This window comes from Artibeus jamaicensis, unplaced genomic scaffold, assembly GCF_021234435.1.
Source record: "Artibeus jamaicensis isolate MK-2021 breed Jamaican fruit bat unplaced genomic scaffold, CSHL_Jam_final contig_2521, whole genome shotgun sequence".
NCBI classification, from domain to species: Eukaryota; Metazoa; Chordata; class Mammalia; order Chiroptera; family Phyllostomidae; genus Artibeus; species Artibeus jamaicensis.
The window spans coordinates 66,429-82,558 of record NW_026521539.1 but is presented as its reverse complement, the minus strand read 5'-3'; the positions used below and the strand labels follow the sequence as shown (position 1 = coordinate 82,558).

The 16,130-nt window shown below is 38.4% G+C and overlaps 1 protein-coding gene across 5 annotated transcripts in view; it reads left to right on the top strand.

Moving 5' to 3' along the window:
• LOC128626961 (ribosome-releasing factor 2, mitochondrial-like) overlaps nt 1–16,130 on the top strand; it is a 48,511-nt gene that overhangs the window by 25,576 nt on the left and 6,805 nt on the right. For 4 of the 5 annotated variants that reach the window (XR_008391078.1, XM_053662543.1, XM_053662542.1 and 1 more), the window contains 5 exons: nt 1,041–1,117; nt 3,533–3,671; nt 9,328–9,507; nt 11,523–11,638; nt 15,342–15,524. Coding sequence is in view for 4 of the 5 variants with exons in the window: in XM_053662543.1 (XP_053518518.1) it covers nt 1,041–1,117; nt 3,533–3,671; nt 9,328–9,507; nt 11,523–11,638; nt 15,342–15,524 (695 nt within the window). In the remaining variant the exon portion in view is untranslated. The remainder of the gene's footprint in view (nt 1–1,040; nt 1,118–3,532; nt 3,672–9,327; nt 9,508–11,522; nt 11,639–15,341; nt 15,525–16,130) is intronic. The other variant, XM_053662544.1, reaches the window with a different exon arrangement.

The following is a 16,130-nucleotide window of genomic DNA, read 5'->3' as shown; positions in this document are numbered from 1 at the left end:
ACCTTGGTGGCGGTCTAGAAGGCCTGGTTTATATATGTAAGAACAGCTTAAATGTGTGACCAATAAGGTGGTTCATTAATCCATTGCTCAGTTCTTTACTTCAGCTATACTTTGTGGAACTTCTAACATCTTTTATAAAGAGGTAGGGTATACATATTGGCTAATTGCTTGTATTAAAGTATCACTTTTGATGGTATATTTAATGAAAGTAATATGTTCTTATTTCCTCTTTGCTTATGATTACTTGTCACAGAGTGATTACATCACCACCTCTTTGTTCATGATGTACTTTAGCTTCCTTTTACTAGTTTCCCATTATTGTCTGTGTTTGTGAAGGCATTTTGCTTTTCTGTCAGCTCTTGGAGTGACCTTTGCAGAGCATAGTCAGGTGACGTTGCTGCCCCACTTACACCCTTCGGTAGCTTCCCATTGCAAGTGTGAACTCCTCACGTGGCCTACAAGCCCTGCAGCACATCTGCCTTCTCACTGTTGCCACCCTTCCTTCTGCCCACCCATATCAGGCTGCACTGGCGTTCTCATCGTTTTCCAATGGCAGATTATTCATTGCACACCCATTTCCTCTGTCTGGTTTTCTTCAGCATTTTGCTTATAGGGTCATTTTTAAAAAATTTTTATTTATCTTTAGAGAGGGAGAGAAATATTAACATATGGTTGCCTCTTGTGTGCCCCCTGCTGGGAACTGGCCTAAAATCCAGGCATGTGCCCTGACTGGGAATTGAACTGCGATCCTTTGGTTCACAGGCCCATGCTCAATCCACTGAGCTACACCAGCCAGGGTATAGGGTCATTTTTAAAATGTCTTTACCCAAATCATTGTGGAGAAGCCTTCCCAGATCACCCAGTCTCAAGTAACCTATTCTGCCTTTTCACCTTATTTTATTCTCTACAAAACATTTATGGCTGTTTGAAGTTTTCTTTTTCAGAATTTGTTTGCTTGCTCATCTATTTTCCCACTAGAACATATGGTACATTATCTAAAAAATGAAATGTAAAGGTAACTGTTTTTGTTTATCCCCCAGATTTGGATCATGCATTGAAGTGCCTTCAGCGTGAAGATCCCAGTTTGAAAGTGAAGCTTGATCCTGACTCTGGACAGGTAGGCATATTGTTACTTAACCCCAGAAATCTGTTGATAATTTAGTGTGTGTGTGTGTGTGTGTGTGTGTGCATGAGTGTAAGTGACTAGAACTAAAATATAGACCAAACATGATTTGGTCTATGGCCCTGAAAAAAAAAAATGTCTTTTTTGGTTCTCATAATATAAAGTAATTATTATGTTATGTTGACTGTCAAGCTAGACAGACAAGTTCTACCTAATTCTTTAAAATAATTATACCTCATTTATATAAACTGCTCTGTAACATTTAGACCATGGTTCAACCCCAAGACAAAACCCTGAGCCTCTTATGCCAAGGCTTACAGAAGCGGCAAACTAAAGGGAAGGTGCAAAGGTGCTTTTAATGATAATGGCACGCATAAGGCGGGTGAGAAGGGGTAGGTTCCAACCTAGCAGTGTGGGAGGAAAGAGAGTTCTAGAGTAGGTACAGAACCGGGCTGTCTGTTACAGCACAGAAGGATGTTTATTCTTTATCTTCATTTTAGGAAGGCAGGTCCAGAAGGCCTGGTTTATATAACTAAGAGCAGTTTAAATGTGTGGCTGATAAGTTGGTTCATTAATCCATTGCTCAGCTTTTCAGCTACACTTTGTGGAACTTCTAACATCTTTTATAAAGTGGTAGGGTATACATATCAGTTCATTGATTGTATTAAAGTATCACTTTTGATGGTGTATTTAATAAAAATAAATAGGGTAAATTTTTTACATAAGATTTTATAAGAAGTTCCTTAAAATGATTATAAATTTGTCTTAAAGAGGATGAACTGATTTAGTTAATCTGAAAAACAGGGGGGTACTTAATTTTCCCAAATGCCAGTAAGTGAACAGTAATTTAATTGATTTTGAATGCTATAATAGCATTTAAAACAAAAACTTTTCATTTAATAAAACACCAATACACATTTTTTTAAAAATAAGAAATAACACACAAGTGTATAGATTTGAAGGATTCAAGTTTCTCTATCTCTTAGTCCTATTCTACACAGGTAACCACTGTGAAAACTGTATGATTATAGCTTTTCACACTTTTTAAAACATTTGTTCTGCTATGCTGTGTTATAAAGTACATTATATTTTTCCAAATATATATATACACACACACAGATGTGTAACAAGTCATTCTATTATTCCACAACTTGCTTTTTTTCCAAATAATTTACTTTTTTAACTTTACATTAAAGTATAACAACCATATACCAGTCTTTTGTATTGTTGTTCCTTACAGTTATATTTTTATTACAGCCAAGGATAGAAATTAGAACCAAACAAAGGAAGACACTCTTAGGACAAAGTCTGGGACAGTTCTAAATCGGAAGCTTTCTTCATCTTCAGGGACGTGTCACCTCCCTGGCAAAGAGTGTGGCCAACCACGGAGCCCCACCTGGGCCTTTGGTGTCCAGTTTTTATCGAGGCTCAAGCACATACTGCCTGTGTGGTTGACCTGTAGCCTTTAGTACCTCCTGTAGGTTTGCACTGATACCTTCACTCTCCAGGTTGGAGCTGAGGTCGCTATTCCAAAGCCTGTATCATAAATCACATTGTTTGACCAGCTGTGGACAGAGCCCTCAGACAAGCATAAACACCTCTGTCAGGCAGCATCCTGGCCTAGATAGAATTTCTCAGTAGCTGAGGGCAACAGCCAGATCTCTCTTCAGGTAAATTCTTCACTGCACAGATGGCATGTGAATAAAATGGAGCAAATATGGATTTTTGCACTATATTCTTTCTAATATACAAAGACCTTATTTAGGAATAGCTATTGTTGCTAAAAAAAATAATGCATGTCTTGATTGGTTTTAACACCAATTTGGCTTTTCTTAACAAGGGCCCAAAATAACATTGGTTCTTAGAAAATGAAAGTCAGTTTTTTTTTCACGAGTCTGGAAGTTTGGACTGCCCACAAAGCTTTGAGGTGGTCAGGACTGTTGGGAAATACCTATGTGGTTGGGAGAAAGGTTATTTCTCCCATTCATAAGATGTTGCCCTTATCTACCTGTTTTAAGACAGTTGCCTGCGGCTTCCTTCAGAGAAGGAATTTTACTTTTCCTTAAAGGCACAGTGCAGAAGTTGCTAACATCAGCTACACTCATGTTTCATTGGCCAGAACTTAGCTATGTGGTTGGGCAGTGTAGTTCTTGCTAGATGCCACTTGCTCAGCTAAGTCAACTATTATGGAATAATAATATAAAAGAGAATGGCCTAGTAGTTCACTTTTAGTTGATTATTTCAATCAGAAAAGTTAAAAACTGCTTTGATGTAGAAGCCAAAAAAATTGTAAAAGAAACTCAGTTTGTAATTAATGAAAAATAATCTAGACTGATACACCTTTATATAGTATTTTGTGATAAACATAATTTTCTTTGATCTTTCTTTTATTTTCTTTTTGTTAACCAGACTGTCCTATGTGGAATGGGGGAGTTACATATTGAAATCATTCATGACCGCATCAAGAGAGAATATGGCCTGGAAACCTACCTGGGGCCCCTTCAGGTCGCATACCGAGAGACCATCCTAAGTCCAGTTCGTGCCACAGGTAGAAATAAAAACACTTGCTGTTTTTGTTTCTCTCTTTCTGTCCAGGATCTGTTTCCTCTTAATTTAGTTGCAAGCAAGATTCACAGTCATTAGTGTTTTCCATCAGTGTGGATAGGCTTTATATGTGTGTTTTCTTGTTTCTTAAGCTTTTCAAATTTTAAACACAGCCCTATTCTATCACTACTCATTGCACTTACTGGATAAGCCACTCACCAAGCAGATGCTTTTTGGTGGTGATGGACTAGAATAAGCCATTGAAGGGGGAGGGCTTGTCCTGATCCTTACTGCCCGGATGAGTATAAAAATTTGAAGTTGAATCAGATGCATTCAAAAGAAAAAGGACTACTATATATGTGAAACTTTCTTTTTCATAAACCTAAAGGTACCCACACAAAAAAAACCCTAAACTGAGACACACAGATAGTTAACTTTTAAAAAAGGAAACAGAAATGAAGTTGATGCGTTATTTTTGCTCTATAAAGTAAGTGGAAAGTAATTCCCACTATTTAATAACTATTAAATATTAAATTGATATTAATTAATATCAATAATAAACATTTATTAATATTAAGTATGAATAAATATATAGGGTGGTGATAAATATTACCATCCTATGTTAATGAAAGTACAGTTTTTATATTTCACAAAATGTAAGAATTCATGATTTATTATTTTAATTCAATTCCCTTAAGCAAAGGAGCATGACATTATTACTGGTCTTCTCAAGGAAAAAACACAGAAAAGTAGAGAAAAGATTTTAAATATAAGCTACTCAGTGATTTCTAAAAAGGGCAGGTGGTTACTTTTTCACTAAAACTTGAAAAACTAGGCAAATAGAGTATAGGAGCAAATGACATGAGGATTTCTGTTTCTGAGCTTTATATCCATAAAAACTAAAAATACTGGGAACATATAAGTGACATCTTTAACATTAATGTTTGAGCTGGTTAGAACAGGATGGAAATTTCCAGGGGTCAAAAAGGAAGCTGGGCAGGAATCTGGTAAAATAAGTCAGTACCAGCACCAGTAGCTGTGGTCACTTGTAACCTAGGAAATAATTAACTAGGTAATTCTTCTTAATAAAAGGAGACAAGAAAACTAGTCTAACTGGCTCTGGGAATAAGGGGCAAAATTCCTGAGAATTTGTGACCATAAGTTTCTGATGGGATTTTTCAGCCTTAATTAATAGAATTGGTATGACCTGAAAAACTCCAGACCAAGAAGAATTTAATGTAATGTGCTCTCATGAATTGGTAATATTCCCAGGAAGCTGGTGAAAACAAATGGCCTTTCTACATAAATGTATCTTTAGCCCAGGCTTCAAAGAAAATCCCACAGAAAAAGAAATGTGAAGTCAGAATTAAAAAAAAAAATTTTTTAATCGTAAAACCATGAGAAAAGGCACAATGAGCAAAAAGGCAATACAAACAAACATTAGAGCAGCAAAGGCCTCTGATATTGGAACCATCAGATTCAGAATATAAAATAAGTATATTTATTGTTTTTAAGATAAACTGTGGTACATTTACACAATGGAATACTATGTAGCAAGGAGAAAGAAGGAGCTCATATCCTTTGTGACAGCAAGGATTGAACTGGAGAGCATTATGCTAAATAAGCCAGGTGGTGAGGGACAAAGACCATATGATCTCACCTTTAACTGGAATATAATCAACCAAAGAAAAAAGCAAACAAAATATAACCAGAGACATTGAAATTAAGAACAATCTAACGATAGCCAGAGGGGAGGGGGGGACAGTGGGGGGAAGGGTTTTCAGGAACTACTATAAAGCACACATGAACAAAACCAGGGAGGAGGGTGGAAGCAAGGGAGGGAGGTGGGTTTGGCTGGTGGCGGGGGGGCGGGGGGGGCGGAATTCAGACAACCGTAATTGAACCATAATAAAATAATTTAAAAAAAGAAAAGAGAATAGAAGGAATCGGTAAGGAGCAAAAGACTGTCAAAAATAAGCAGGCAATAGAACATCATGTGTGTAAGAAAGAAGAAATGCTCAACAACAAAAAATGATGAGGGCGTGTCATGAGGACATAGGAATTAACTTGAAGAGGCTCCCCTGGCCAGATCTGTTCAGTTTGAACACCAGAATAATTAAACACAGTAATGATAAACCATTGAGAAAAAGTAGGAATTTACGAGTCTCTAATGGTAATAAACAAATACATGGGGAAGAAAAGAGGGTGCTTCCTTACAGTGGAATGCCAAGTGCTGTTAGTTGTTCAGGAGGCAGGAAAATAGTCATTTTGCAACTGTTGTGAGTACTTACTATTGATTGGCTACATTGCACAGTTTTAAAGTATCTGCCCACTGATTGCTTATTGGTTACAAGGTAAAAAACATAGTACCTAGATGGTTCAGCCCTCAGACCATTCCTTGACTGGATGATCAAATCACTAGTGATACTGATGGGCTGATTGACACTGTGTACATTCATTCAGGAAACAGACATTAAAAATGACCTGAAATGGAAAGTTGTACTATTGATAGATGAGAAGCCTAAATATCATAAAGCTACCAATTCCACCCAAAGAAGTGTACAAGACATTAATACTTAATGTGAAGCCATAGTCTTTATGATACTAATCAACCTATAAATAGACAAATAGACCAGTGCGGCAAACCAGAAAGCCTAGAAACAGTCTCATACATAATGTGGAAGTTTGGTTCATGTCAGAGTGATACTGCAGCTCAGCGGGAAAGGATGGACTGACTATTTGATAATGCTGTGGGATAATTATCCATGTGGAAAAAGATTTCATTAGATTTCTACTTCATCTCCTGCCCAAAAGTTAATTCCAAATGAGTTTAAAAATCTAAATATGAAAGAGGAGTTGCAGAATCTCCCTTGGAGCACAAAATATAAGGAAAATAAGTGCTAGCCCTGGCTGGGTAGCTCATTTGGTTAGGACATCATCCTGATACACCAAGGTTGTGGGTTTGATTCCTGGTCAGGGCACATACAAGAAGCAGCCAATGAATGCTTGAATAAGTGCAACAACAAATTGATGTTCCACTTTCTCTCTCTCAAATCAATCCATAAAAATAAATATAATATTTTTTTAAATGAAGGTAAGTGCTAATGTATGTTAAAAAAAAGCCATAAACTTTATGATAGACAAATCTTAAAATTTTTGGAAGAAAATGTAGGAGAATTGCCTTACTAATAACTAGGATAGGGTGGGACTTACAAAACACCAAAAGTCGAAACAGTGAAGCAAAAGATTGCTAACTTTGATGTTATTAAAATTTAAGAATTTTAATATTATCAGATATTAATATGGATTAATATTATGCATTAATTCAGATATCAGAATTTTAATGTTATCAGAATATATGATAAAGCAAAAAGACATCATACCAAAAGCTGAGAGAAGATGTCTGCATCTCATAAACTGACAAAAGAATTGGATCCAGAATATATAATGAATTTCTAAAGATCAGTAAAAACATGACAACTAAATAGAAAAATGAGTGAAAAAATATTGAACAGATTTCACATAACATGATATCCAAAAGGCCCATGAACATATTAAAAGATTCTGAATCTCAGAAATTAGTAGGATCGTGAAAGTTAAAAGTATGAGATACCATTTCATATCAACAAAATAGAAATTAAACTCTGCCAATGCAAAGCAGTGAGATGTTGTGCTCTGGAAACCCTTATAAAAACTTCTGGTGGGCCTGTGAATTATGTAACCACTACAGAAAAAACTTGGCAACTTTCTTGTGAAACTGACCATGTGCAGACCTTACTATTTAGCAATTCCACTCTTGGGTATATGTCCCAGAGAAACTCTTGTGCAAGGAGAGACAGATAAGAATCTTTGTAATAGTGCTGTAATTTTAAAAAAAGAAACTGGAAGTAGAAAAACAGCCAAAATATTTGTGGACAGTGAAATGGATAAATAAATGATACCATGGCCACACCGTGGAATACTATGTAACAATGAAAAACAATGGGTTGTATCAACATGAATCAGCCCGTATGACCCACAAATGTGAAGTCAAAAATAAAAAAACAAGCTGCAGAATACATACGATATACCAACAAATTCAGAACGAAGCAGAAATAAACTATGTTGTTTAGGGATGCATGCATATCTGATACAACTCTAAAGAAAATCACGGTAATGATTAAATGTAATGTCATGATAGTGTTTGCTTCAGAAGGTTTTTAGGTTACTAGTAATATTCTGTTTCTTTAGTAATTTTAGGTTTCCTCAATGTTCATTTTATTTTTAGCTTATGCACATATTTGTAATTATAAAGTAGTTCATAATAGACGTTAGCTTTAAAAGGAATTATGGCTCTGGTCTGTGTGGCTCAGTTGGTCGGAGCATTGTCTCATAAACCTAAAGGCTGCAGGTTCTATTTTGGTCAGGGCACATGCCTAGGTTGCGGGTTTGGTCTGTGGACAGACTGCATGTGAGAGGCAACCTATCGATGTTTCTCTCCCTCCTCTCCCTTCTCTCTAAAATCAAGAAGCATGTCCTTGGGAAAGGATAAAAAATAAAAGAATTTTGAAGAGGAATTATAGGCTATGATTAATTCTTAGTTTTGAATTTGGGCTGTGAGTTATTGCATTACATGGTCATTCACATGAATATAGCATAGTTCATTTTAGTAAAATACTGCAGCTTGGTGACAGCTATTGGTTGTTGGTTAATGAGAGACAGTATTTTTAGTTTTACAAAAAGACATTTCACTAGTTTTGGGGGAAAGTATAAACTTTAAATGCATGTAATATTACTAGAAGAATATATGAAATTTAAGTTTTTAGGTTAGCAGGGTTAATGTCCTTTTAATTTTCATTATATGACTTTTTCACCTAAATGTTTTACTTTTAAATAAAACTTTCATTATTAAAATAATTTCACATAGGGCCCTGGCTGGTGTAGCTCAGTGGATTGAGCGCGGGCCTGCAAACCAGAGGATCGGGTTCAATTCCCAGTCAGGGCACATGCCTGGGTTGTGGGCCAGTTCCCAGCAGGGGACGCATGAGAGACAACCATACATTGATGTTTCTCTCCCTCTCTCCTTCCCTTCCCTTCTAAAGATAAATAAAATCTTTAAAAAAATTCTATTAAAAAAAAGAATTTCACATACATGTTTCAAAAACTTTGAGTATAATCTGCATATCAAAATTTGTGTGATCATCTGCCTCGAAGCATCTTGTTTTTAAAAGATGTTATTTATTTTTAGAGAGGGGGGATGGAATGAATAAGGGGGAGAAAAACATCAATCAGTTGCTCATTTTATGTATGCCAAACAGGGACTGAACCCACAACCCAGGCATGTGCCCTGACCTGGAATCAAACCGGCAACCTTTCACTTTGTGGGACGATGCCCAACCAACTGAGCCACAGTGGTCAGGGCTGCCTCAGAGCAACTTAACTAAAGCAATGTTAATAGGTGATTCAGAGCAGGCTTTTAACATTGATGAACATGGAAGCAGATACTTTTTTGATAGAAGTACTTTGACATTTTTACATCATACTTAGTGCCCTTGTAAACATTTTCTCTTACTTTGTATTTCATGAGAGCTTGAACTTGGTAATTGCAGTTTTCCAAGTAGTGGCATCTTGACACCTTTTCAGAACAGATCTCTGAGGCACCACATTCAATTTGTTTACAGATACCTTAGATAGAACTTTAGGAGACAGACGGCACCTTGTGACTGTGGAACTGGAAGTAAAACCCGTGGAAACATCATCTGTTATGCCAGTTATTGAGTATGCCGAAAGTGTTAGTGAAGACATTCTGAGGGGCTCCCGAGAGGCCATTGAGAATGGCATTCACAGTGCATGCCTCCAAGGTAAGGTACGCAGGTGAGAGGAAGCATGAGTATCACACTCAACTGTTCAGTCACTGCCAATACTACAGATTATTTCAGTCTTTTTCCTAACGTTGGTAGGGTTTCTCCTTTTCTCTTCCTATTATCTGTGTGTTACACCTTTTGTAATTATTCCATAGTTCTTGGAGATTCTGTTCTGTTTTTTCAGTCTTCTGTTCACTTTGCTTTTCAGTTTGGGAAGTTTCTGCTAATTATGTAACTGAGTCTTTCCCTAGCCCAGTCCAGTCTACTTACAAGCCCAGCAGAAGCATTCTTACTTCCGTTCTGGTGTTTTTATACTCCAACGTTTGTTTGCGTTTTTTATATTCTCACCCAAGGACATGTTCATTGATTTGTTTTTTTTATTAAGGGGAAGGGAGAAATAGAAAGAGACATTGATGTGAGAGAGAAACATTGATCAGACGTCTCCTGTATGAGGCTGGTCTGAAGATTGAACCTGCAACTAGGCATGTGCTCTGACTGGGAATTGAACCCACAACCTTTTGGTATACAGAACAGTACTCCAACCAGCTGAGCCACCCAGCCAGGGCTCTGTTTCTCTCAGGACTTCATCTCTCTGCTTTCATTGCCTGTTCATTCGTGCATGCTGTCTACTTTATCAGTTAGAGCCCTTAGCATGTTAATCATAGTTGTTCTATGTTCCTGGTCTTATCATTCCAACATCCCTGCTACGTCTGGTTCTGATGCTTGTTCTGTCTATTCAGATTGTGCTCTTTGTCTTTTAATGTGCCTTGTAATTTTTTTTTGATAGCTGGATATGAGGTACTGGGTAAAAGGAACTACTGTAAATAGGTATTTGGTAATGCAGTGGTGAGGTGTGGGAGATGGGACGCATTCTGTAGCCCTGGGATTAGGTCTCAGTCTTTTAGTAAACCCTTGCCTCTGGACTGTGAACTGCACAAGTGATTCTTGTTTTCTTTCGTTTCCATCCTCCCTTGGTGGGGCACAGTGGCCCTAATGATCTGGAATAGGGTACTTCCCACATCAGACTCAGACGATAATCCCCTTGCAGGTTAAGTTCTGGTTCCCCCGAGGGCAGGCCTTGTTAAGGACAGAGTGCTCTGGCCCTTGTCATATAGCTCAGTTGATTAGAGCATCATCCTGATACACTAAGGTTGCAGGTTGGATCCCCAGACAGGGCACATACCAGAGTCAGCTAAAAAAATGCATCAATAAGTGGCACAGCAAATCGATGTGTTTTTTTTCTCTCTCTAAAAGTCAGTAATAATAATAATAATAATAATAATAATAATAATAATAATAAAACCAGAGTGCTCTGAAGTACTGTTTTTTATTTGAAGTTGGTTTTATCCATAGATGCGAAACCAGTGGATACAAAAAAAGAGAAAGGTTGACTCTAAATTTTGAAGGTGTCAAGAGTTACTTATACTCAGATTTTCATCTGCTTGGGGGTCAGTTCTTTTACGTTCCCCATGTTGTTCAAGGGTCAAGTGTATTTTAGAATGGTTTCTTTTCCCCTTCTTCTACCAGAAGCACAAGGAGACTTTTCTCTGATATTTACTGTGAGAATCTGCTTGAGCTGCTAAATCTCACAAAACTAGGTCCCCTGCCTCTGCCCGTCCCTCCAAAAGACCAGGTACCCCTGGAGTTTTTAACTCTCAAATTTGTCCACACTGAACCTCCAGCAGTTTATCAATTACAGTTCAGGTTTTCCTATGTCGGCACTGCTTCCTGGGGCATATTCTGCCAGTGAGTCTCTGCTCCAGGAAGCTCTGACCCCCTGTGTTTGCCTTCTCCGTTCTTGGGGGCGGTGGTTTGCCCTGTGTTCTCCCCTCTCTTACAGAACTGAGAAGAGTTGCTTTGTCAGTCTGTTTTTTTTTTACTTGTTAGGACTGAGTGATGACTTCCAAGCTCCTCACATGTCGAACTGGGAGTGTAATTCTCTCCCTCTTTCTTTATATTTCAGCTACTCCTCACTGCATCTTGAGTTCTAACACATGTTCTTCCTTGCCTAGGACCATTGCTTGGATCCCCAGTTCAAGATGTGGCAGTTACTTTACATTCGCTGATAATTCATCCTGGTACCTCTTCAACTATGATTTCTGCCTGTGTCTCAAGATGTACACAGAAGGTATGTAACCACCTGGTGCGTTTTGCTTTAAGGTGACTGTCCTGACAGTGGTGCTGACTGACCCGCAGGCAGCTGTGCTTGCAGTGCTGACCTTGTGTCTTCGCTTCTCGAGCCTCGCAGTCAGCGAGAGTTTTTACCGCGGAGAATCTTCAATTTCTTTAATCACCAGGGTTTTATTTGCGAGATGGTCTAAGATCTTACTATTTAACATACTAGCTACAAAATGTCCTCTGATTTCGGCACATAGGCAGATATTTTTAAGTGGCAACTTTGCTTTCCCCATCCCAGGCACAAAGCCACTGTACTGTGAGATTGGTCCCAAGCTGCCTACTTTGAAAGGGACCGAGACGTCATTGTCCTGTGTCCAGTGTTCTTGTATCTTGTCTCTTCTTCAATAAACGTCTCTATTTTTCATGTTACATGGCTGATACCTTCTGGACAGACCTCATATGTTGAAATTCATACATTTTTAAAAGTTTTTGATCAAGAAACAATACTTACACAAATAAAATTATTGATATTGTTTGCCTAAGCATATAGTTAGAAATATCTCCTACAGTCATGATTAAATTGTTAAAAAAAACATTTACCTTCTGGTAATTTTTAAAGTTCTCCTGAAATTGGCTTTAATATTGAAGTAGTGATAACCTGAAAGATGAGTAATGTTTCTAAATTAACCCCAAGCCCCAATATATTGGCCAGTCCTTCAAAATCTAATATGCCTTCTAAAAATAAAATTATAAGTATTTGGGAGTTGGTTAGCCTTTTTATTAAGATTATACTAGAAAACAATGAACTTTATAGGGCTTTGCACTTAATCTTTAGTTTTAATTCATTACTTCAAATGAAATACTCCTAATGAAAGTACTCCAGCCCTTGTTAAGCTTTAGCTAGTGGGGAAACTCCTTCCCCTGCTTATGAGAAATCAGTGATGCTCATATATTTATTGAGCCATTCGTGTTGTGCTTACAGTGCACTGAAATGGACATACAGGATCCATACATTTTTCTTGACCATGAGGAACTTTAGATTTAAAAGGGAATTAAATATAGTCAGTAGACAAAATATTACATAGAACGGACTAAACCACAAAAGCTGCGAAGTGCAGTTTGGGTGGGATTATTGGAAAGGAACAAATATTTGAGCCGTGATGATTTGGTGAATCTGGGCTCTGTAGGAAGCATTCCAGACAGGGAGGAATTAGAGTCCCTTTAGCTACAGGTGCCAGATGAAGGCAAGAGAGTAGTGAAAAATAGTGTTGGGAAAGTAAAATAAAGTCAAACCGTAGAGAAACCTTTTAATAGTATAGGAGTCTGTGGTTTGTTTTGAGAACAGTGATGAGTAGGTTTTGAAGCGGGCAGAGTCATCGTTAGAATCCAGGGGGGACCGGAGTAGGGAAGAGCTGGTTTGGGACAGGGAGTGCGCTGAGCCAGGTCTGACTGGGAGCACAGGCGCAGCATGGGAGTGCAGTGAGGATGGGAGTCTTCCGGATCACCGTTACTTCGCCATGTGTAATGTGGACCCACGTTTTTTGGCCCGAACTTTCAGGAGGAAAAATCTTTTGTTTTAATTTTTAAGTTCAATTTTTATTTATATTTAGAAGCAAAACTTTATTATAGTCTGGGGTATTATTTTGCATACAGATGTTATTACTTTCTAGAGTTATACTTTTAACCCATAAGCATAAATAAACATAAAAAATATTTATATAGGTACAGAACTAAAACTTCCCATGTATAATGCTCACCCTTATTTTTCTCTCAGAAACGATAATGGGCCAAAAAGGGCACAGTATAATACACAGCAAAATGTGGGCTTGGGGAAGAGGCAAAGGTGCATGTCCAGGTGAAGCAAAGACTGGTGATGCCATCAGTAGAAAGAGGAAAGAATAGACAAGAGGGCTGGGAACGGAAATGACGAGCTTAGTTTGGGTGCTGTAGGTAGGCTGCCGAGACGCTGTCCTCAAGTAGGCCAGTGGAGTACAAGGCCAGAACACTCGGAGACTGGGAGCTGGGTGAAGTTTAAGGTTTTTGAGGAAGCCGTGCAAAGACATTTGAAGTTCTGCCATTAGGCAGTGTCGCCAAGAAAAAGACTGTGAAGAGAAAAGAGGACCAAGGACAAATCCATGAGCCCAGCGAATCCTACTAAAGTTACACAGAACTCAGTGCTTCCCTTAGTTGTAGTATTTTTTCCTCTTTAATTTTTACCTTTTTCCACTCCGTTATTTTGTTCTAAAAGACATGTGAAGTGGCACAAAAGTCTCAGTTGGAACTGACACTACAGAGGTTATAACGGTGAGGCATTTGCTGTTGACTTTCATTATTTTTAATAACATTTCTCATTCAAAGACTATTAGATACCTTTTCTATAGATATCATTTCAGTTGATAATGACTTTAAAGGCTTAATTAGCTATGAAGAACTGAAAGGTTGTTTTACTATGTGCTACTTTTTTGAAATTTCTGTGATAAACAGAATATACTCTAGTTTTACTAGTCTGTCCATTTTTCATGACTGTGAGAGTAAATAGGGAGGGGAGAGAGGAGGCGCTGAGGCGTCAGGGACAGAAGGGTTAAGAGACCCAGAAGCGATCTTTGACAGTGTAGGTGACGTGAATGGCCCCATTGAAGGCCTTAGTAATAGTGAGAAGTGAGTGGTGCGGTGGGAGCAGAAAGAAAGATGATCAGCCAAACCCAGATAGAGGTGGGGGCACATTCCAGAGCCAAACTCTCTTGTTTATGTGGTTTGCATTGCTAATCCTAAATTGATTACATCCTACCTGATGACCAAACAGAGGCTCAGCATTTGTAGGTGGTTGTTTTGTTACTTTTTGCAGTCTGGCAGGTTGGAGAAGTAGGATAGCTTTTTTTAATCGAACTAACCAGTACTTAATGGTATTTGCAGACTCCATCCAAAGCCCACTTACCAGGTCGTTTGGCAAATGATCCTGTTAAGGATGGTGTCTACCGGGTGGCCCCAATAAGTCTTATTTATATGACTGCTACTTTCCCAGTTTTGTGCACTTCCTACTTGCCCTACACTGCTTATGATTTTTTCAGTTTTCATATTTTCTTTATGTGCTTGTTCTTCTTGTTCTTTGAGATCTAAAATTCTGAATAGATAATCTACAGGAGAGGGCAAAAGTCGGTTTATAGTTGTATGGAAATTAATAAATTATAGTATAAGAATAAATTGTGTTTCACGTATTCACAACTGTAAACCTACTTTAGCCGACCCCGTATTATAAATAAATGATGTGTTTCTACCACACTATTGTGTTAAATTTCTCTGTATTTTAAGCTCTCCCATGTTTCCCTCTTTGATTGCCCTGACATGTGTCATGGATTATAACTATAGGCATCAGGAACAAAACAGGACATTTAAATGTGAAGACTGAGTCTTTGATCGAAGGCTCGTTTTCTTTCACTGTACCTCCGACCACATATGCCCAGGGCTGTATGTGATGCGGCTCCCTCAGCACCCCCTTGGCAACCCCCACACGAGAGCTCGGACGTACTGTCGTCGACCGCATACAAGTGAATATTGACATTTTTCACTTCTTACAAAATGTTGGCTTTATAAAGTAGGTGTATGTCTTTTCCCAGGGTATGGGGAATATTAATTTGTAATGAATTTTTTAACAGAAATGTGACTTCTAATTTAGGGAAGAGGAATTCATGTTCTTTGATTTTTTTTTTTTTTAGGCTCTAAAGAAAGCTGATAAACAAGTTTTAGAGCCCCTGATGAATCTTGAGGTTACAGTGACTAGAGATCACCTGAGCCCCGTCCTGGCAGACCTGGCACAAAGACGAGGGAACATTCAGGAAATCCAGAGTCGTCAGGACAACCGAGTTGTTATTGGGTTTGTCCCCTTAGCAGAAATGATGGTAGGTACTTCGTGACCGAAAAGTACATATTCTTTTTTTTTTAATATGGGGGATATTTACGCTAAACATAAACGATCAGTGACACCTGAAAAAGAAGCATCAGGGCTTTGACTTGGCAGGTGCATGTTAGATTGCAGTCTTCGGGAACTGTGAGGACTCTGGACTCAGTGGTCGGGGAATCCAGGGCATTGCCGCATCGTGGGGACCACTCCAGTCCTCCACAACAGCAGAGGGTGCTGTACCAAAGTGTGGCGCCGGCCCCATTTTTTCCCTTTCAAGCTCTTACCCTGCTTCTATCATGGCCAGTTTTCAGGCAAGTGTCATTCTCCCCACGAGCCTCTTCTGCTCTAGAACAAGCACCCAGGTGCTGGGAGAGTCCTCTTACCAGCTGCTGGGACCAGGGAACACATATGACATGTACCCACACTACTGTTTTCTGTCCTCACAATATTTCTACATCAGACTTTTCCTGAGGAAAATAATTGAGTGACCCATTTGAAAAAGTGATATGGTTAAGTTACATAATCACTTTTCCTGGTTAATGGTTCAAGGATAAGCAACAGGAAGAGAAACTTGAGGCTTCAATTGGATGAGATAACTGATTTA